This window comes from Lissotriton vulgaris, chromosome 12, assembly GCF_964263255.1.
Source record: "Lissotriton vulgaris chromosome 12, aLisVul1.2, whole genome shotgun sequence".
Classification (NCBI taxonomy): domain Eukaryota; kingdom Metazoa; phylum Chordata; class Amphibia; order Caudata; family Salamandridae; genus Lissotriton; species Lissotriton vulgaris.
The window spans coordinates 356303309-356327520 of record NC_141700.1 but is presented as its reverse complement, the minus strand read 5'-3'; the positions used below and the strand labels follow the sequence as shown (position 1 = coordinate 356327520).

The 24212-nt window shown below is 43.3% G+C and overlaps 1 protein-coding gene across 1 annotated transcript in view; it reads right to left on the bottom strand.

Annotated features, from left to right (window-relative positions):
* The window catches only part of ITFG1 (integrin alpha FG-GAP repeat containing 1), a 1017137-nt gene that overhangs the window by 190524 nt on the left and 802401 nt on the right, over nucleotides 1–24212 (bottom strand). The window contains exon 14 of the mRNA XM_086945125.1: nucleotides 20761–20839. Within this exon, the coding sequence (XP_086801251.1) occupies nucleotides 20761–20839 (79 nt within the window). The remainder of the gene's footprint in view (nucleotides 1–20760; nucleotides 20840–24212) is intronic.

The window sequence follows — 24212 nt, the reverse complement described above, 5'->3', positions numbered from 1 at the left end:
TGCTTGATTTTTAAACCTGTGTTTTTGGCAAGTCTTATAGAATCTCATTTTTAAAAACTTTTAAACTTTCTCCAAACTTGATTGCACTGACCCTTAATGTAAGTGACGCACACAGCCCTTTATTAGCTTGAAAGCTCTACTGGTCCCCAGTCCACCACGGCCTCTACATGCCGCTTGCGTGGAGGGACGTAGCTCTTCCCCCTACCCTTGTTACCTCCGGGTGGGGTCACTGTATTTAGTCTTCATGGTTGCCCGGCTCGCTTAGACAGATGATAGCGCGCCGGAAGGAAACTCAGCTGCTTGATTTTTAAACCTGTGTTTTTGGCAAGTCTTAGAGAATCTCGTTTTTAAAAACTTTTAAATTTTCTCTTAACTTGATTGCACTGTACCTTATTGTATGTGACGCACACAGCACTTTATCAGCTTGTAAGCCCTACTGGTCCCCGGTCCACCACAGCCTCTAGGTGCCACTTGCATGGAGGAACGTAGCTCCTCCCCCTACCCATGTTACTTCCTGGTGGGGTCACTGTGTAAAGTCCTCATGGTTGCCCGGCTGCGCTGAGACAGATAGCAGTGTGCCCGAAGGAATCTCAGCACTTGATTTTTAAACCAGTGTTTTTGGCAAGTCTTATAGAATCTCGTTTTTAAAAACTTTTAACTTTCTCTTTACTTGATTGCACTGTACCATATTGTATGTGACACACACAGCATTTTATCAGCTTGTAAGCTCTACTGGTCCCCGGTCCACCATGCCCTCAATGTGCCGCATGCGTGGGGGAATGTAGCTCCTCCCCCTACCCCCGTTAATTCGGGGTGGGGTCACTGTATTTAGTCCTCATGGTTGCCAGGCCGCACAGCGGACGCGCAGAAGGCGTGCCAAAGGCAAGCCCGTCTACGCCCGTCCGCTTCGCAGCCAGGGCCAGCCATGCTGCTCATTTACCCAGCAATGATATTATTCGATTGGCTAGAAATTATCTCTTTGCCATTCAAAGTAAACCCTGCCTGTGCAAAAAAGCTATAAACCTAGTTAACGATCCACTATCCAGTTCCTGTGGGGATTGTCACTGGGTTTTAGAGAACACAGTAGAGCATTTTTAGACAATAATGGCAAGGGAGGTTATAAGACGGAACTGAGCAAACAGTCAAGGCCAGGGCATGTCTTTTCAATTGCAGATCCCTGGTTAAGCATGCTATGGAACTATGGCTCCTATTGGATGAGAATAATTGGAATGTCATGTTCCTGACAGAAACATGGCTCAAAAAAGATGCAGTACCAGCAATTGCCGTTGCAATTCCTCCTGGTTTTAAAATCTGCTGCGCACATAGGGAGGGTACAAAAAGAGGAGGGGGGTTAGCGATCATTTTAAGGGACTCCTGGGACATTTCGAGTCCTCAGTGATGCAAAACATGTATGTAATGGAAGGATTTAACTTCTGTATCAAAATCAGCCCTTCAACCTCTTTTTCAGGACTCTGGATTTACAGACCTCCAGAATGTTAGTTAAGCGCTAATCTGGATGTTGGTGTTTATATTGCACAGAAATCTCTTTTGTATTCGAACTTCACGGAGCTAGGGGATTTTAACCTACACGTGAACGACCCTAGCTGTGTTTATGCAGCTCAGTTTGAATCCACCCTTGCAGGGGTCAATCTGGTTCAGCAGGTGAAATTCCCCAACCACAAAGCAGGGCGCACCCTGGACCTGGTGTATTCTAATATTCTAGCCTTGAGTTTGAAGGACCCGTGTCCAGTGGTCTGGACGGACCACCACTTGATCCCTTTATCATTTAGTTTGGAAAAATTGAGTCAGCATGCTGGCTCCCGCAATTTCCTGAAAAGAAACTGGAAGAAGCTGACATCAGAAAATTTAGGACCTGCCTTGCAGAAGAATCAACCTCTACTTTCAAAAGATCCTAACGCAGACGCAGTTGCATTTCATAACTAGATTTCTATGGCCGTAGAAGTTACTGCTCCGGCTAGACTCACTAAAACACAGAGACAAGCTCCCTCAGCCCTGTGGTTTTCAGAGACTCTCAGAATTGAAAAAAGCAGTTGCAAACGCCTAGAACGTCAGTGGCGAGCGGACTACTGCGGCATAGCTAAAACTACTTACAAGAAAGCACTTACGGAGCTGCATAAATTGATGAGAGGCAAGAAGAGATTACGTAGCAAAGAGCATTAAGGAAGCAGAAACCTTAAGCAAAGAACTATTCAAGGTTGTGAATTCTTTCCTCAAGCCGAAAGAATTGGAAATTGAAGCACAATCCTTCTACTCTCTATGTGAGAGCATCGCTGACTTTTTCGATAATAAAATTCGTAAGATCCACAACTCATTCACAGTAGGAGTTGAGACGGTTAAATCCAATGTGAAGGAGGGCAGCCCGCCACAGTACTCGTTTATGGGATTTCCCCTGATTGTGCAGCAGGAAGGTCTGGCTCATATCCTTAGCTGTAAATCAATTTCCCCGGAGGACCCTTGCCCTCATAAATTATGGAAAGTTGTGGCTCACTCACTCATCAAGGTGTTGATCCATATCTGGAATACTTCCCTTGCATCCATCCAGCATTTTCCCGGAAATGTGGAAACATGCTGTTGTCCTCCCCCTCAGGAAAAAACCCAATGGAGTGCCAGGAGATTTGAGCAATTATCGCCCAATCTCATTACTACCAGCCCCAGCGAAAATACTGATAAAATGGGTACAGAGACAACTGTCCAACTTCATTGAGGAACATGGCATTCTACACGACACCCAATCCGGTTTCAGACCTGGTTTCAGTGGTGAGACAGCGCTCTTGGAGGTGGCAGAATCGGTAAGAATGTCAGTGGACTCAGGAGCATCAGCAATGCTGGTGCTCCTGGATTTATCCACTGCATTCGATACTGTAGACCACTCAAGATTGTTGCAAAGACTCCAGGACATCGGCATGGGTGGGGGGCAGTTCTGGCTTGGTTGAAGTCGTTCCTCTCTAATCGTACGCAACAAATTGCCGTACAACCCCACAAGTCTAAACCAAAGAAGATATGGTGTGGAGTCCCTCAGGGGTCAGCACTAATTCCTCTTCTGTTCAACATATATTTGGCCTGTTGTTTTCACTCATTGTCAACTGGGGTATGAAGGCGATATCATACGCCAATGACACCTAGTTGGTTTTCTCGTTTAAAGAGCAATCGGACGACGCCTTCAAGTGCTGCAAGGGTTGTTTAAAAGACATCTCCTTTTGGATGAACAATAACAAATTGAAACTCAATGCTGAGAAAACGGATGAGCTGTTCTTTGACAAAAATCCTCTGCCACCAGCTGACCTATGGTGGCCGCAGGAAATAGGTCTCCCACCCACCCCTGCATCGATAGGTAGAATCCGGGGGTAAAGCGGGTGACTGATCTCTCATTTTTAGCCCAGATCCGGCAAGTGACATCAGCATGTTTTGGGAAATTGAGAAGCCTGCGCAAGTTCCTCCATCTGTTACCTGAGGACTGCCGCCGATCTATAATACATGCCACGGTAACAGCTAGAATTGACTATGCGAATGGCCTCTATGTAGGTCTCATTTAGAGTGGGACTGTCTCCAGTCCCCAGAAATGCAAAGCATAACGCCACTTTTGGCTGAACCATTTTAATTCCACTTTTATACAAAGTAATCCATAACCCCTTGTCATTAGTATTCCAAATCTTCTGAAGACGGGAACACGCACCCCGTGTACACGTAATTTTCAAGTTTCTACTGTTCAACTGGTGTCACTAAGGACTTTTACCAAGAACATGATCGAGACGTAAATTCAGTCCAAGCAGTGTTTATTCATATCACATAACCCAATGCATTTCGGGCTTCACGCCCTTCTTCGGGGGTCACTGTAAGTAATGATAATACAACATAATTACAATACTGTTCGCACCAGTATTCACGTTTTACAATGTCAAACCATATGCAGCAACATTTATCTCTTGTTATTATAAAAAAGTGATCTCAGTATGCCTTAATTAATCTACACAGGTAAACCAATAAAATAAACCTCAGCTTCGAACCCATTTCTATTCGCGTTACTTCCCACTGTTAGATCGTGCTGAGCCACCCTCTTCTATTAATGACAAGCGCCCCTTTAATCCTAAAGCAGTTTGTTTGTTCTATATTCCTCAATCGGTTGAGCTGTTCTTTGGCAAAAATCCTCTGCCACCAGCTGACCTATGGTGGCCGCAGGAAATAGGTCTCCCACCCACCCCTGCATCGATAGGTAGAATCCGGGGGTAAAGCGGGTGACTGATCTCTCATTTTTAGCCCAGATCCGGCAAGTGACATCAGCATGTTTTGGGAAATTGAGAAGCCTGCGCAAGTTCCTCCATCTGTGACCTGAGGACTGCCGCCGATCTATCATACATGCCACGGTAACAGCTAGAATTGACTATGCGAATGGCCTCTATGTAGGTCTGCCAGCCTACTTGATTAGAAGATTACAGGTGGTGCAAAATGCGGCGCCGAGATTGATCAGACAAGTACCATTCGGTCATCGTATCTCTCCGCATATTAAGGAGCTTCACTGGCTGCCTGTGGCCAGAAGAATCGAATTCTAGGCTTTGACATTCGAAATTCCGCTCAATCTACGGTTAAATGCCTGAGTTACCTGAAACCACGTCCCTGCAGCTACAAGCAGAATCGACTATTGAGATCAAATACACAAAACGTATTGTATTCTCCCCGGTTTAGGAAAGCACGGATGGGAGGTAGATTCTTCACGGTCAAGGTTGCCAAGCTGTGGAACTCCTTGCCAAGTAACCTGCGACATGTTGACTCAGAGCCACTTTTCAGGAGAGCAGTGAAAACATGGCTATTTAGCTTGATCAACAGGCCTAGGTCACATGCTGAGCTGACTTCCTGCCTGTCACTATAGCTATAGCGCCAGGACACCTCTGTTTGATGTAGCTGTTCACGCTCTACAAATGTCTATATTATTATTATTATTTTTATCACTGTTAAAAAGCGACTACAAGAAGTTGCTCTCCCTTATGCACTACTCTTTCCTGCCAGATTATGCGTGCAACAAGAAGGCAAGTAATTGTTTTTAAAGTCCCTGACTGCAGCATGGTAATGACTCGAAACTTATGATACACAGAATCGATCAGACCCTCACTCTCAGGGAGGCCTTCCTGTCCCATGATGACACAAGCACCCTCGATCCTAGAGGCAGAGAACAACAAGACCGCCCCAATTGCAGGCCCAGGCTGGCGGAGACTGGACACTGGCTGCGGCTGCACCGATGGGCACCCTGAGTGAGATTAGAGGAGTGCAGGCTCCTCAGGCGAGGACGCTGGCTCTGGAACCAAATGATATTATATGACAGTAGTTTTCTTCTGCCTGTTATGTTGGAATGGAATGGAGAGGGCTGTGTTGTGGATAGGGAGGGATGAACTGTTGATATTTCTTATTTCAAGACTGCTTCCTTCATTCCATATTTTTATGTCTCTGGGGACTGGCGGGGGGCAAAATCTGGGTTTGGAGTTTTTCCCCCTCCTTAATCTCAGCTGATGGTCACATCTGAGCTCCCTAGAGAAGCGTAATCGATATGGATCCTTACCGATTGGACAAAGTTCTATGGTGCGACTGCCCGGGGGGGTGTAGTTGGGGGGGGGGGGGGGGGGGGTTCTTGTAAGTTTACCCCTTGTATGAAGGAAATGTTTCTGCTTCTTGCTTAGTTCCTGTTCAGGTGTTTTCATTTTCTTTCATCTTCATACTACCCAGGTGGGAGGCACAGGATGGAGTATGTGGGGTGCAAGGATCAATTTTATACTAAATATAAATGGCTAGCGCTAACTTCACCACTGGGGTTATCACCCGGAATGTCCGGGGTCTTCAATCCCACCCTCCAAGAGACACAAGGTTCAGATGTATCTCAAACTACAGAAAAGTCAAAGAGCTTTCCTCCAGGAGGCTCACTTAACAAAAGATGAGGGACTAGCACTACAGGAGTTCTGGAGGGAGAACATCTTTGTCACTACCTACTCAGCATTTGTTTGGGGAGCACTGTTCTGGATCCTTCCTGGGACTCTGTTTCTGTCACTGATAGAAAACACAGACCCAGATGGCCAATATGTAGTACAGGCTGGTAAACTGGATGGCAAAGACATAGGCTTTGTGAGCATCTATGCTCCCAATATGGCCCAACCGACTTTCATGACATCTCTAGCACCTCTTATCACTTTAATACATCACTAGCCAATAATATCCAGAAAGCACTTTAACTGTGTGGCTGAAGGCACTTTATACAGATCACACCACACACTACCTACATCCCCGATAAACAAAACAGCCCAACAATTCCAACAATGGAATAGTGCCTGGGGCTTACAGACACTTGGAGGTTTTTAATCTGGAGGACAACATCTGTTCTTACTGCTTGGTCATGCACGAGTTGTCGGCAGAGATGTTTTAACTCCTTCGATACGTTGGGCGTGTGCGTCGGACGGCCGGGGGCTGTCCGTTCTGCGCACGCGTCAAATTCCGCCCACCGCGGCGGTATTTGCGCTGCGGCGAAGCTGTTAAGGCATGGGCAAAGTATACTCTGGCCCAGGATCCCAACCTTTTCAAGGGCGGCCCTCACTTAAGTGTTTGGGACAGTCCCAGATTGTCTAGAGTTTTGAAATAAACGTTTTAATTACTCACTCGCTAGCAGCCGAAATGTCAGAGTGTTTATAATTGCCATATCATGCGGGAAACTTTTGCAGGGAGCGTGCACATGTACTGTTTCTTCCTCATTCACCACCACCGTAGAAACCTATCTCTGTCCCTGAGGACTCTCTGTACCGGTGGGTCAAGGCACACTAGGTAGAGTAGTGGCAGACAGACTACTGGGATTAGAATCTGAAGCTTTTCACCATTTGTGTTTGCTATGAGAACCCCAAAAGCTGCAGCGCTGGATAGCATAGAAAATGTCTGCAACAGATGGCCCCTTTTCTAGAGGGCTCGACTAGTTCTGATCAGTATAGGTAACAGGCCAGGCCAGATGTGCTGTGCTGCAGACACTGGGGACTTTGCCAGGGACAGTGCAAGCCGCAGGTGTGTGACTTCTACAGTGTCATCCTTTTTTGGTGGGGCACGCTAAGCAGCTTGTGTGTGCAGATTTCCAGGAAGCTTCTCACTTCACTGCAGAACTGTTGCAGAGTCCGGGGCTTAGCTACCATTGGTGCAGCAGGTGCAGTGGCACAGGGTCCCAGTGGCCTGATTATTGCTGTCTATTACCAGGAGGCTCATTTCCTTCCTTGCACTAGGGCCCACGACACGTTGGCTACGGCCTTCACGAGGAGTGTCATTAGAGTGATCTCCTGGACAAGTAGGTATCAGTCAGGCCAGGGTACATTAGCCTTCAGCTGGGAACGGGCTGGCAGAATAAAATACCTCAGTGAGTGAGAGCAGCGCAGCGAAGCATCATGTTACAGCACACGTTGTCATATGCAGTCTATCCGCTCAACTCTGATCCTCTTCCTTTGCCCAAGTTATCATTATGGGGCAGTGGACAGGAGACCTTCCATCTCTCCAGTGTGGCTGCTCACTATCTTCCCAAGCTAAAGTGAGTGAGTGGGGGCTGCAGATAGACATATGACAGCTGGAAAGTGAAATGGATACCGAAAAAGGAAAAGCCACTGGGGATCAGCGCAGATCCGTAGTTGCCCTAGGTGAGGAACAGTGGCAGCTCCTTCACCGTCGCTCCACTGCTTAAAAGAAAAAATACAATGATGATAATGTATAGTTATTATCATCGTTTTTTTTCCTACGGACGGGACGGTGCTAGGCAACGTAGGAGGAGGAGTGGTTTGCACTCCCTTAGTGATTGTGAACACTTGGCCGGCCAGAGGACTCACCAAGCAGTCATGCGCACTTTGCATCTTCCCCACCAGGCTGCATTACACAGCCTGGTGAGGAACATGCAAAGCCTCCCTGTTCCCATCTGAGCACTGAAACACAGTGCTCAGACCAATCACAACACTGCATTGCAGTGATGTGATTGGCTATGGGGAGCCAATCACAACACTGCATTGAGCGTTGTGATTAGCTTAGGAGAGGCTGTGTGCCTGGGTGCTTCCTGCTTCTGCTGCCGGCCGGGACTGGAGACCGGAGGATAAAGAGGACGGAGGAAAGGCATCCGTCCATTTAAGGTAAGTCCATTTTATTTTTTTACATTCCCACCAACCCCTAGTGGCAGCTGCTACTGGTGAGGAAGACTGTGCTACAGAAAGCGAGTCATTCCCTCACAGCCTGGTGGTTTTGGTGCCCCGTGCCTGGATAGTACAACTTGTGCAGAGGACTCTGGGTGCCTCAATACCCTCTTCTTTCTTCTTCCTGTGAGATGGTCTTTTCTGGCCGGCACCATGGTCAATGAGTGGAGTGCCTTTTCAGGCAGGAAGGTCTCTGCTTGTGTAGCTTGCTGTGTACGTTTGTGGTACAGTCCTCTTATGCTGCACTCCACCTCAAATAGGGGTAAAGTGTAAACTGCCTCAGCACAGGGTAGGTAGTGTGTGCATTATAGCTGCATGGGGGATCTCAAGGGAGATAAAGGGGTAGCAGCCCCGTTTCAAGTGGGCTCCGACATATATACTGGCAGGTGGACTCAACCTCCCCATGTCACCATTATAGTGCGGGGACCATATGCACCTATCAAAGTTATGGAGACAAGAGTACTGGGCATGAATAAAGTGAGAGCATGTGAGCCCAGTTCCTATTTACGAGTTGGCGTGTTTTGATAACCGTCGGGAGGGGCTGCCATTGTGTGTCCTCAGGACACTGCAGAGACTGTGAGTGATTCGTCAAACTGTGCAAGTGATTTACTTTTGAGGCTACAATGTAAGGTTCATGTTGCCCAACACAAACTTAGCCACATTTAAAACAATCAAGCAGATTATTACAACAATTGACTTTGAGAGTGACAGGTACCTTTGGGATGCAGGAGGACAGTGTTGTGACTTCTGTCATATACACTTCCAAAAGGAGCAGGCATCGGCAGAGCTGTTCAAAACAAGCTCAGCCAACAAGCAAGCATTGGCAAAGGCAATAGATCTTGCCTACGAGAGCTACTGGCTTGGCAAATATTTTGTAGCCATGCTGTACAGTAGCACGGATGCTATGCAGTGTGGCTAAAACTAATTTTAAAAAGTGCAATGACTTACCCAGGGCTAATGCACTTGAAAAAAATATAATGTGAATTAGGACTGGATGCATCATAGACCTTTTTTATTTTTATTTTTAGCCACACAATACAGCATGGTTACAAATCATTCTCAAAGTCAGCAAAGCTTGTGCTCTCCAGCAGGAACAAAAGACAGTGGCAGAGCCAATAGTCTCAAAAGTGAGATCTATTGGCTTTGTCAATGCTTGTTAGCTCTCGGCACAACACCCCTGTGATTCTGACCAAATCAGTTGATATCCCCATGGCTGAAAAAGAAAAAGAATGTTATTTGGTTCAAAAAAATTCTACCACACAAAGAAAGCAATTGTGCCATGTCCATGTCTTAATTCAAATACACTTCGAAGTAGATAACATTTGTAGTCACACTAAAAGCAGATAACATCTGTTGTTTGAATAAATATCCATTTCAAAGAAGAAAAAGGCTTATCTGAAGTGCATGTGACATAGAAAATATAGATACAGATGGAAGAGGTTCAACAGTGATAACTAGGAAGAAGTAAAAATAAAAGTAGTATCTGAATGTCAGTGCCATCAGAAGAAGAACAGTAATCAAGCTGAAGCAATCAGTACTTGGTCCATGCTCTAGCCGAAAGAATAAAAAGTGAAGCCAGCAAGCACTTGCCAATTTGAAGGCAGCAAACAAGAGTGACAATGAAGTCACCCAATATTAAGCAATGGACTGCAAGTCCCTTGTTGTATACAATATGTCTTGTAAAGTGCATGTGCTGTCGCAGGCGAGACCTAAAAAGGTGTTCATCTCCCATTTCTTGCTCACTTTCATAGTCTCCCCTCCCCCCAACTTTAAAACCAGTATAAACCAGAGGTTTGGTGTTTGACAGAAACTGATGATGTAATATGAAGGAGAACATCATGAAGAGAGACGGATGTAGAACATTTGCTTTTTGTAAATGTGTATTCCTGTAGTGTGGCTATACATTCCTGATGGGAATTACCCTTTACCTACAGAACATAGATGACTGAAGAACACTAGTAATCATTGCGGCCCGTATGGTTAAGTATATAGCGCAGGTTCATTGCATTGCATGCACAATGTGTTCAAAAAGTACTTCTGGCTGTCTTCTTTACACACTCACAATCAAATCAAGCATTGGCAAAGCCAATTTTGTGACACCGAACTATTGACATTTCTAATGCAGAATGTTTTCCGTTTTAACAAAACACATTCAAGGTGGCTGCCATGTATGCATGCACAGGCACAGTGGCCATCTTGGAGTGAGTTTTGTTAACATTAAAACAAAACCTATTCTGAAAGGATTGTGGTACTTGTGCACATTATAACACTTGGGGGGCATAGTACAATGATTTCAAAACCCTTCTGAGATGGTCATCCGTCAATACAGGTGGCCAGGCAACAGGCGTTATGGGGTTGGAAGGGAAGAGCCAAGCAGGCACTAGGAGTGGGTTGTAATTTTACACAAAGAGGTAAGAAGAAGGGGGAGTAGATCACAAAAGAGAGGTGTAGAAAATATTGTCTCTTGAACACTGCAATTGACAATAGCAGCAATCAACAGTGGAAGGAGGCAACTCATCCAATCAAAATACTGTGAGACTGAAATGTTCTTGGACTGGGAAAATATAAGAACTGGGGAAAAAGCCATTGCATCAATAGCAGATACTTGAGACAGACTACAAAGCCATCCAAACATGAGCAAGAGGCTGACCCAAAGCCCACTCTCAGCTATATGTAATGTATTGGAAAAATAGATATGGAAGAGACAGCTGAAAAACAGCGGCAAAAAGGTCAGCTCTAGTGGAATAATTTAAATGGTTGAATGTGTCATCACACGCAGATGTATGTGTGCAGACCCTGCAGCAGTCAAGCCTTTTCAGGTTTATAAAAAATCTACTGATTCCAAAATGGTGGACGTCAATCCTAGAGTGGTAAATTAAAAGAAGATGCGCAAAGCCCATTTTTGAGACCGAAAACCTAGAAACTTAGAGCTGATCACAGCTTGTCATGCACAGTTTAATATGTCCTTGAAAAGAAGGACAAACGATCACCAGCCTTAACTGGGAATGTTTAATAATGGCTTAAAAAATGAAATATGCCAAAATATGTTGCCAATCTGTTAATTATATTATAACTAGTAATAAGGTTTTATCTACTTTAAGAACTCACATTATGGAAATGGGTTTCCCATTTTAAGGGGTGATACTGGCTTACATCCAGTTCTAATGCCTACTCAAATGTTTACATCAATATAGTTTCTTGACATGAGTTGCATTTCGATTACCATGAGGTTCTTTTCGCTCTGCATCACTTGTAATACAGATTTCTGGATCACCCTGATTACTAATGTATTATACAATGAATGCACTTCTCAACTCCCTGATCATTATCCACAATTGTTCCTATTTTTACAAAAGTGAGTATAACCGATTTAAGATGTTACAGACTGATCACACTTGATTCCATGGTCAAAATAATCGGAAGAATTGGTTTCCACAGAGAGTGGGTAAACAGAACAACATAATAAATCCTTTTTAGTATAGGTTCAGAGACCAGCTGGATACTCTGGAGCAATGCATTTCTTAATGAGCAAATATACAAAAGCAAGATGTTGCCCACTGTAGCTAGCCTTTATGGGCTTATACAGTGCATCTGACAGGGTTAGTTGTAAAAAAAAAACTCAGGCTACTCCAATTAAAATAAGGCCTTGATGTAGCAATGGTTAACCTTCTCTCGGACTTGAACCTCAATCTCAGAGCCAAGGTTAGATTTGACCCCGATAGGGAAAAAACTGCTGCTTTTAATTTAGAAGGAGCTGTTCGTCAAGGATAAGTTCTTGTTCCGCTTTTATTTATTTTATATAGAATCCACATTTGCACCTGGTTAATAAATGCTTAGATGTGCCTGCATTTAATACAAAATCAGTACTGGTATAGTTGTACGCTGATGGCGCGGTTGCATTGGCTCATACCCCAAAAGGATCTGAGGAATCTGGTGGTTGCTTATACTGATTTTATGTCTGATGTAGATCTTGACACTCATTTTTCAAAGTCTCGCATGATGTCCCGTGGTTAGAGTAAATCACATTTGCGCACTTTTGCCATTGGTAATAATAGGCTTGAAAAGGTAGCACATTTGCCTTATTTTTGGGTAGTTTATAACTCTCACTTCGCTTAGGGAAACAATATTATGACCTGTTATCAAAAATTCAGCCGAGTAATGGGGGCTTTGTTTAACTAAATACCTTTTGGTGGTAAACCTATTACTCCGATGTTAGAAATTTACAAGACCCAATTTGTCCCTGATACGACATATGGAGCAAGATTCTGGGGCTATGCTAACTTATCCATCTTAAAGGTGGAGAATTGTTTTTGTCGTTATCTCCTATCTCTTCCTCCACTAACCCCACCTTACATTTGGCATGAGGATCGTGGCTTATATGTTTCGAGGATAATATTAAGCTTGGTCCCGTTATTCGGTGGTAATCAGTTTGCTTAAATTCCCACGCTTCTCTCGATCAATTTTTTTATTACAGATTGTTTCACTTTAGACAATGGCTTGAAAGTTCCTTGGTTGCTGTACAAATGTTAGGCTGTAATAAATTATCTAAGGCACCAGTGAGAAACGTTTGCAGCTGTGCATGCTACTGCTGGTATAGAGCCCTAATTTTAATTGGTATCTAGACAGTGGGAAAGGGTCCTGTTTTGTAGATTCAGATCACACACGATTTGTAATCCGTTATGTTTTCCCTTAAGACAATTCAACAGTTCAAATGTGGGCACCTGTACCTGCGATGGCACCTCAGATCAGCACTTTTTTTGTAAAAATGTTGAAGTTTCCAATAGACTTGTTTTTTAATGCCTTTGCTAAGAAATTATATTTTTGATAAATGTAGAGCAGCGTTGCATTTCTTACAAATTCTGAATGATGATATTGTATGTTTTAGAGTTGGTTCTTTTTTAAAATCCATTGTACGTGGTCAAAAGTAAATGCTTTTTTATTAGTGTGCTCGTTTTTTAATGACTGTACAATTGTGTGTCTTTTGCTTTCTGGCCATAAGTAGGCTGGGCATGCCAAGACATGGGTCCCAGGCTCACTGTGCCACTGGATTCATGTTATCCTGGCTGATGAGGGGTGAAACCCCGAAACCGGACCTAGGACGCTTGTTTCGGTCCAGGGAGGACCCGGCTTGGCAGGACTGTTCCCATGAGGTAAATAGTCAAGACTGATTTGCATATGGCCTGGTCGAAACTGGGGTGGCATGGTGAGCAAAAGAATGATGGATTTAACCCAGATCTCTAGACTGGGGGTGAATGTTTTGATTTGTTCTGCATCCCGTCCATTAATTGTGTCTCTTTTGTACTTTTATGAGCAACTCTGATATTTGAAATAAAGTTTTGTGACTGACTGCCTGAGAAAGGACCAGTCTGATAGCTGATTGCAGCTTTTGCCCCCAACCCAAAATAAATAAATTAAGTAAACATAGTTTAAAAAAAAGAGAACCGGATAATGAACCAATGGAGGAGAAGGAAAGTGGAGAAAAGCCACAGAGCAACAGGAGCAAGAGCAGGGAGTGGAGGGGAAGCAACGGAGGACCTGGAATAGGGTGGAGTTTTAGGAACAAAACATGTGATCCAGACAGGGAGGAGAACAGAAGCAAGCTGATGGTGGAAGCAACAAGGATACTTCGGTGGAGGGATGTGAAGGGTGAAGCTGAACATAGAAGTGAAAGCAAAAAAATACTAAAATAAAAGTACTTCACTGTTGCCAGGAAGCATGGTGAAGGAACTATGCTTTGAGGGAGAGAAACATATATACAAAGAGAGGAAGGATAAGCAATGGCCTGACCTAAAGTCTACTCTAAGAATTAGTACTGCACAAATTAGTTCTATCAACATCAAAGATCTGAAAGCTAGCTGGGGGCAGGAACTAAAAATAGGGGAAACCACTCAACAGCACTTCAGGAGTGGGGTCATTTGATAAAGTTCTATGCTAAGAGACCATTAAAGTCTTTTGCTGTGAAAATATTCTGAAGACACTTTTGTGTTCCTAAGTTCATTGCACGAAGGCTCTGGCTGACGTTGGTCTGGAGGAGAGCTAGCTGGTGTGCAGAATAAGTTAAAACTGCTAGGATATATTAATTAAGCACTGAAACTTTCTTGTGAGCAAATATCGCTCATTCAGTTCTCATTTGACCTCCCTGGAAACCTATAGTAGTCACTGGTGCAGTTCCAGTCACAAGTTCCATGACTGTCTCTTTAAAGTATTTTTTACTGATACTATTGGAGATAAATGTCGGCTTAAATGATTTGTGTGGTTTGGCTTATGCAAGACAATAGGAAAACTGAGCCTACTCTTCTGTAGGGTGCAATCGGTTGCGATAGAGCAAAGGTTTCCACTGGTTATCAAAAGTAAAACTAATGTCATTAAATGTCGAACACTAAAACTGGAGCTCTCCTTGTGCCAACAGTAATGTTTTCTGGTCAGAACTTATTGTAAGCATGAACGGGACTTTAAAAGGCAATATAAATTATAGTTAAATAAAGGTACATTGCTTAAGCTAATCAAATTCTTCACACACGCTGAAGCAGGGGTCTCCAACATTTCCTTTACTAGGAGCTACTTATGTATGTGTCCCACAGAACTATATTATTAGTGTTTTAACAGGGACCACATCAGAAATGATTAAATTAGTGGCCACCCCAGGCAAGATTACCAGCATTGATTATCCCAGTGCATCAGGAAGGACTGCCAGCAGTAATGTGAAAAAGGCTTTATCAATTTGGAATGCCTCTGCATGGGTAATTGATACCAGCAATAGTTGCAATGCTCCAGGCACAAGGCTAAGTGTATTAGTAATAAATCTTTCCCATGACGCACAATTTATCACCACAAATATCAACATTAAATATTTTTAACAAATTCAGCTATTTTTCTCCAAACAGCCGGAAATGAGTTCTGAAAATATTTACATTTTTGTCACAAATACACACTTTTCAATTTTGGTATACATATAGTAATTCAACTGCGCAAAAGCTTCTAAATTAGTAGGCTGGAATGCTAAATAGAGGCAGCTGGAGAGCTACTAGTAGCTCACGAGCTACTCATTGGAGAAGCCTGACCAGAACTAAGAGGGCTGGATATCTCACAGGTACCGGGCAATGTACAAGTAGGGATGACATGTGGCTTGCAGTGAATATAATCCTACACAACAATTCCTGCAAGACTGCAGGCTGGGTCGAAATTTACTAGGGCCTAACTGTTCTCTTATGAAGGATCTCAAAAGTATAAAGAATTTTAGGGCGGGGGGGGGGGGGTTGATCTAACTTCTATTAACTTCAATAAAAGATGTGCCATCTCCAACAATTAGGGCTACATATTCACCTCTGCACTGTCTACTGCTTCTCCCAATTTAACACAATTGAGGGTTGAAGATTTTTAATATCAGCTACCCTCTATCCAACCTCTTTAGGCTAGCTTTAAACCCTATCTATCTATCTATCGCCCTCATTCTATCTATCACCCTCACTCTATCTATCTATCTATCTATCTATCTATCTATCTATCTATCTATCTATCTATCTATCTATCTATCTATCTATCTATCTATCTATCTATCTATCTATCTATCTATCGCCCTCACTCTATCGCCCTCACTCTATCGCCCTCACTCTATCGCCCTCACTCTATCGCCCTCACTCTATCGCCCTCACTCTATCGCCCTCACTCTATCGCCCTCACTCTATCGCCCTCACTCTATCGCCCTCACTCTATCGCCCTCACTCTATCGCCCTCACTCTATCGCCCTCACTCTATCGCCCTCACTCTATCGCCCTCACTCTATCGCCCTCACTCTATCGCCCTCACTCTATCGCCCTCACTCTATCGCCCTCACTCTATCGCCCTCACTCTATCGCCCTCACTCTATCGCCCTCACTCTATCGCCCTCACTCTATCGCCCTCACTCTATCGCCCTCACTCTATCGCCCTCACTCTATCGCCCTCACTCTATCGCCCTCACTCTATCTATCGCCCTCACTCTATCTATCGCCCTCACTCTATCCATCGCCCTCACTCTATCCATCGCCCTCACTCTATCCATCGCCCTCACTCTATCCATCGCCCTCACTCTATCCATCGCCCTCACTCTATCCATCGCCCTCACTCTATCCATCGCCCTCACTCTATCCATCGCCCTCACTCTATCCATCGCCCTCACTCTATCCATCGCCCTCACTCTATCCATCGCCCTCACTCTATCCATCGCCCTCACTCTATCCATCGCCCTCACTCTATCCATCGCCCTCACTCTATCCATCGCCCTCACTCTATCCATCGCCCTCACTCTATCCATCGCCCTCACTCTATCTATCTCCCTCACTCTATCTATCTCCCTCACTCTATCTATCTCCCTCACTCTATCTATCGCCCTCACTCTATCTATCGCCCTCACTCTATCTATCGCCCTCACTCTATCTATCTCCCTCACTCTATCTATCTCCCTCACTCTATCTATCTATTGCCCTCGCTCTATCTATCGCCCTCACTCTATCTATCGCCCTCACTCTATCTATCGCCCTCACTCTATCTATCGCCCTCACTCTATCTATCTCCCTCACTCTATCTATCTCCCTCACTCTATCTATCGCCCTCACTCTATCTATCTCCCTCACTCTATCTATCTATTGCCCTCGCTCTATCTATCGCCCTCACTCTATCTATCGCCCTCACTCTATCTATCGCCCTCACTCTATCTATCGCCCTCACTCTATCTATCGCCCTCACTCTATCTATCGCCCTCACTCTATCTATCGCCCTCACTCTATCTATCGCCCTCACTCTATCTATCTATCTATCTATCTATCTATCTATCTATCTATCTATCTATCTATCTATCTATCTATCTATCTATCTATCTATCTATCTATCTATCGTCCTCACTCTATCGCCCTCACTTTATCTATCTATCTATCTATCTATCTATCTATCTATCTATCTATCTATCTATCTATCTATCACCCTCACTCTATCTATCGCCCTCACTCTATCTATCGCCCTCACTCTATCCATCTCTCTATCTATCTATCGTCCTCACTCTATCGCCCTCACTCTATCTGTCTGTCTATCTGTCGCCCTCACTTTATCTGTCTATCACACTCACTCGATCTATCACCCTCACTCTATCGCCCTCACTCTATCTATCTATCACCCTCACTCTATTCATCGCCCTCACTCTATCTCCCTCACTCTATCTATCTATCTATCTATCTATCTATCTATCTATCTATCTATCTATCTATCTATCTCCCTCACTCTATCTATCTATCGCCCTCACCCTATCTATCGCCCTCACCCTATCTATCGCCCTCACTCTATCTATCTCCCTCACTCTATCTATCTATCGCCCTCACTCTATCGCCTTCACTCTATCTACCTATCGCCCTCACTCTATCGCCTTCACTCTATCTATCGCCCTCACTCTATCTATCGCCCTCACTCTATCTATCTGTCTATCTATCTATCGCCCTCACTCTATCTGTCTATCTATCACACTCACTCTATCTATCTATCTATCGAGCGCCCTCACTCTATCTGTCTATCTATCACACTCACTCTATCTATCGCCCTCACTCTGTCATCTATCTATCTATTGCCCTCTATCTATCTATATCGCCCTCCCTCCCTCCCTCCCTCTATCTATCGCCCTCCCTCTATCTATCTATCGCCCTCCCTCTATCTATCTATCGCACTCACTCTATCGCATCACCAAAGCATCACTCAGCACCACCACAGCATCACTCAGCACCACCACAGCATCACTCAGCACCACCACAGCATCACTCAGCACCACCACAGCAGCACTCAGCACCACCACAGCATCACTCAGGGGCACCACAACATCACTATGCGCTACCACAGCAGCACTGAACGCCACAGCATCACTCTTCGCCACCACATCACTCAGCGCCACCACAGCATCAATCTGTGCAACCATTCAACAACAACTGGTTCAAATATGTTCTCTCAATGTTTCAAGCTTTATTACAAATGTCACAAAAAGATGTCAATATTTCACTTCTGTTCTTGGATTTTCGTCACAATAAAATACACTGAACATAATCTTCACAAAAGTTATTTACAAAAGTTTAAGCTATTGCCATTATAAATTATAATAACTTTTATTTAAGTATTAATTATTTTTTTTAAAAGCCATTGTTATTTGTAATTTCAATACATCTAAGTCACGTAAATACAACACATATTGCATTACAAATGTGATAGGTGTCCCATTTGCGAAAGTTAAAACTATTGGCATTGTAAATGAAAAGCTATTACTTTAGCTATTTTCAAAATCAACACATAAATACATAACTTGTCATTTACAATACCAATAGCTCAAACTTTCCTAATGCGAGACCTATTGCATTGCAAATGCTTGTTATTTTTGTAATGCACCACTAACAACGCCAACGGGGAACTCTGCGCCCCTTCATAGTAATCAGGGTGGGATCTGAACGTTCGATGAATTACATTTTCAATCGATTTTACTAACATATTTTTATTGCTTGTTCTGAAAATTCTTACTGTTCCTTAAAAAGGTTTCTCTGGTACACCAAACAATTTCTTAATTCCTGGAAAAAAAGTAAATCAATCTACTTCAAGTCTGTTGATATTACACCGAGCATATTCCATTTTCAAAATGCAGAAACGTTCTCGCCTCAGCCCCTTCGCCATCTGTTTCTGATAATTAGAATACAGATATTCCTCACAAGTTGTGAGGTAAATATAAGCTTTGACATGCTGCAGAAGCGAGGCGCACGGATGTTGGTTTCAAAATGAAGCGGTTGTGTTACTCAAAGCGGATTTCATTTAGAATCTGACTGCCGTTCGCAGCATGTATCATGAGCTCAAAGTCAACCACTATTTAAAAGAAATACGTAAACAAAAACTGATATCTGTACGAAGGTAAGACGAGAAACAACTACAGATACTCGGAAAAGAAAATGTCAAACATAAATGTTAACTACTTATGCATTTTTTGCCATTTTGTACATGTTCTTATTTCAGTAACAATACACCCTTTCCTCAGCATCACTGAAACAAAAACAAATTATGTTTCAGTTTACTGGTTCAATTTTGGCCAGAGTTTAAAAAAAAATGAAAAATATCCTGATATGTTATTAATTTGGCCACAGATTCCACTACTATTTGCTGAAAAAGTTTACTTTGAGGCCTTTAAAGTCTCTAAAGTGCAAATGAAGATACATAAGCAATTGCTTAGATAAAACAGACCAAACATGGAGCTTTTGATAAATTATTAATAAGTGAAAGAATAACCTACAGTAAAATAAATTGCCTGTGGTAAATCCAAATTGCACTGATACTTTAAGCACATATGTTCAATTCACTATAAAGAACTGCATTCAAATATTTGTTTTAGCAACAGGATGTTGACAATTGAGCCACCACAACTAAAAGCCATTAAAAACACATCCATAAAGTAGGCGGACAACACCATTTATTTACCAAAATGGCACCTCTTAAATGTACAGTCTTCTTACTACGTGGAGCCAACAAATACTTGTGGAAGAAGATCCATACCATTTCAGATGTAGGTGAATGGATCCTAATAAGCAAAGTGAATTACTATACCTTCTGTTGGCACTGCTAACTTTTCTGAGATTTTCACAGAAAACACATATACGTGTTTTTTCCATTAACATGTCCCACTGCCCAGAGTGTACTTGGCGACACCGTTTGGCATGTACGTCCCGACTACGCCACATCTAGTCACTCAAAATCCATTCATGCTCCATGCACTTACTGAGGAGCCACAGGTTCAGACTATTACCCCATGATGAGGCAGTGGTTACTCAAACATAATCGAAAGGTAGATCATTCCCAGTTCACCAGGATTTAGGCGAGCCACATGAGAAACAAAGGCTTTAGCGCAACCTGGGAAAGAAAAAATGGCCTGCCAATCAACCACGTCAGCAGCCATTAGTCCATGATGGCTTCCACAACTTACCATACCACAGAAGATTAATAAATAATAAATAACCAACTTCAACATGATGCTTTCTCAGTCAATCTGCACACTAGCTTCGGTCGTCTGAAATGTCGTTTTGTGCAAGGGAGATTTTTGGCATTCAGTGAGTTTGCGAATGTATCTAGTTTCTGCAGCTGCAGGGACCAGAGGCAGTGCTTATTAATGATTGCCCAATCGTCCCTACTTTTCTTAGGCCTTGGTGGGCTGGCAAAGACAATGTGCTAAATGGATTCTGTTATAAGAGATGGTGTCTTCAAAAGCAGAATTCCTTAAATAAGACTGAGCCACATCTGTGATATTTTCCAGAGAAACAACATTTTCGATATTAAAACATACTGGAGTCATTAACATCCTGTGAGGTTATACCGTTTATAAGAACACATTAAATGGATGCTCACCAATTGAAGAACAATGAGTTTAACAATCCCATCCCATAATATGAGAATGATGCCACCCACGTGTCTGTAACAGACCAATGTTTGTTACAAATGATGTCCAATTGCCTAGCAATGCAATTTCCATCAGCCTGCACAATTGTTCAAATAAGTTTAAACCCATTCCTCATACCTGAAGCATTTTTCATATATCCATTTGCATCCACTGTTGTATACATGATATATGGCCCAGGCTGGTTCACTCCAAAGGGCTAGGGAAAATAATGTCAGAGTAAGATTAAAATGCAAATTACTTCGCCTAAATCAACAACAAGGGGTTAACTTTTTTTTAAAATGGTTGTATGTTGTTATGCTGACTCCTTTGACAGATGTTTGTATTGAAATGGCCTGGCCCCTTGATAATCAAGGTTATCGCTTTATTTCGGTATACAAATACCATAAAAGCAGAACAAAAATACAATTTATAGTAAATGTCATATACAATCTATTACACACAATTAATAAAAACAGGTACAAGAATTGATTAAAAGAGTTAAAACAAGGATTAAATTGACACGGAAAGCCTTATATTACGAATCAACCAAGCCCATTTCAAGAATTTTGACACAGCACATACAATCACAGGGGATGTGTCAGTCATTAAAATACGCATTGCCACTATACACTGACGAATGCCCAGGAGTCTACAAAGTGGTTTAAGCCAACGAGTCCGCGGGGCACAGTAGTCCGGGCATTCAAAGAAGATGTGGGCTACAGACTCTACACGAGTGGAACAGGATGCACAAAAGGGTGAGAGTTGGTGAGGGCGCTTCCAGCGGGCGACTACCTCCCCTACTGGTAGAGTCCCCACACGAAACTTGAAATACAGGGTGCGGTCAAACGGAATGGAATCAAGTAATGAGGTTGTGCATTTGGGAATAGTGACGGCCGTCAACTATGACTGAATTTATATACAAGAGTAAAGACACTTATTTGTAGCCACAGTGTGAATCTTTTACCAATAGTTATGGAATGCTTTTTTGAGCTTCAGCGTGAGTGCTGACTAAGAGAAATTTGAGGTGAGGGTTTGTATAGTTGTGGCCATGCTGCATGGAATGCAATACCAATAAATATGACTGGCGCATAAGACAAGCAAATCTCTAACATTTACCATCGACATCCCGTAAGGAGACCGACTCCTTCCTAATACTATATAAATCCCCTAATTATAGTAACATCAGCTCTTTAATCACTCTATTGATTAAAGGAGCGAACATTAATGCAAATATGAGGTAAATATCTGCACATGTGCCTTGCTTTACCAGTTAAAATATATTAAGTTCTAATGATTTCTTAAATTAATGCTCTGGCTCTAAAGACTGAACATTGCACGGTATTGACTTCATCTTCGCCAGAGAAAACCTGATCGATTCTTCTTCTCCCATCCCAGTAGGTTGGTTAAATCAATGAAGACTAGATGCCCCCTTTTGACAAACAATACTAATCAAGCACACTGAACAACAAGATGGTGTTTTATCCCCCTGCACTCCGATTTTACAATAGGTTTAACTCATAGAACTCATACAACTCAGGAGAACTCATTCTTATAATCTTTGAGTCTGCCTCCTGGCTCGGGCAAAAACCAATCTAGTCAAAGAGTAAAAGCAGCAAACAACGCATGACTATCCAGATAAGGCCATGAGCCAGCTTTAAGGTGCACATTGGTACAGATCTCAAGTAGGGAACAAGATAAAGAACATACTTTATTAAGTATAGCCTGGAAAGAAACTGCCCACAAAAACTATCTTTCATAATAATTTTAGTAGAATCCAGATGTACAAAAACTTGAAACTTTCCAACTTCCTCCTTCTCAGGAAAATTGTGACATGGTTGTGCAGTCATGGGCATCCATTAGAACAGAACAGAATATTGTGATCCCAAATGCTCTTAAGTCGATGGTCTCTCAACTATCACCCTTGAAGGATGGCTCACCTGAAGTTTGGGTGCAGACAAGAGCAGTTTTGTGTGCGGTGTTGCTACTCATCAACAGCAACAAAACGCCTAATCGCGACACTCCTGCACCATGGAACCCTTCTCACCTCAGCTCCAGCATTATATTCTGGAACCACGCCACCTTCCACAAGCATCAAGTCACCTTCACCACTTACACTGTAGTGTGGAAAAACCACATAACAATGAATTCTGCATAAATACCAAAATGAACTTTGCTACAAGAGTGGCCAACTACCTGCCGCCCACGACTCTTCTGATAGACCCTACAATACATTGCCAAAAATCCTTATAGTTGTGTGCTCTGTCATGAAATTCAAATATGAACATGCACAGGGACAGGGACTGGGCATGCGATTTTCAGAATTCCATATGGACAGACTGCATAAAATATAAATACTGTACAGAAAATTGAGGCAGCGGCAACTTGTACTTTATAGCTTCCTCTGCATGTACTGCACCTCACTTTAAAACGCCATTTTTGCATCAGAAGAACATCTCCTGCTACACTCCAAGTATCTACATCCCACTATCACAGCTATGAGGAAAACAACTTAAAACACTGAGCTTCCAAAATGTTTAACCCTCCTCCTCAAGGCCACAAGGATTTCAACACTATGGGCCGGATTACGAGTCTGGCCCGTGGAGGCACGGCAGCCCAGGCACTGCTGCTCCGACCCCCCTATTACAACTAGGGCAGTTGGACTGCCATTGCAGTGCAAATGCTGCCAGTGAACCGCAATTCCCTGGAGGTGGTGCGGCGGTGTAGAGGCAGCAATATGTTTGGCGAACACGAGTTTCCTCTCCGCCACTGTTTTCATGGCAGTTCCTCCTCCATTAAAACTATGGCATATAGGAAACAAGTGGGGCCCTTCAGGGCCTGCTGTCTCCTCAGGGCCATGGGGTGCATGCACCCGAGTCCCTGCACTGAACGGACTTTAGAGACCATGCCGTGCAGGAACTTTTTTTGGGCGTTCCCATTACAGTGCCCATTTTCAGAAACACCGCCGTGGGAACGCCCAAAAAATGCCTGCCAGGCATGAGAAACACTTGGGTTTGGCGGTCTGCTGCCGCACCGCTAAACTTGTAATCGGGCCCTATGTATCCGAACTCGACTGTTCACAAACAACAGTGCCTTTAGGCAATTCATTTACTAGTGTGGTGTAATAAATGACTAACATAATTCAATCACCAGGGAAAAATAGGGATAACTGAGGGTTTGCTTGAGATATTACTGAAATATGTATACAATTAGTGGAATAACTAAAAAAATGTACAACATTTTTTTTAACCTATTTGTATAGGGTAAAACGTAGGTCATTGCATCAACTAAATAGGTACACTTGTCATTTTTGTACCATCTTTAAATGAACTTGCCAGTATTGTATCTTCCACACTGTGCAAGGGAGCTTTACAAAAAGCAGCAACAGATAAGGGAGGGGAATGCAAGGACAGCGGTTACAAACACTTCGCATTCTCTGCAGACAGCTCCGGTCAGTGGTGCAGAAAGCAGCCATGCCTCTGCTACCAATGAGCTCTCATCAACAAATGCAAATGTGAAGCAGATGACTGGCTGCAGCCCAATGGCCTGGTGGAACTGCAGCCTGCACCGAGCATGCAGAAGGGTTGTCACTG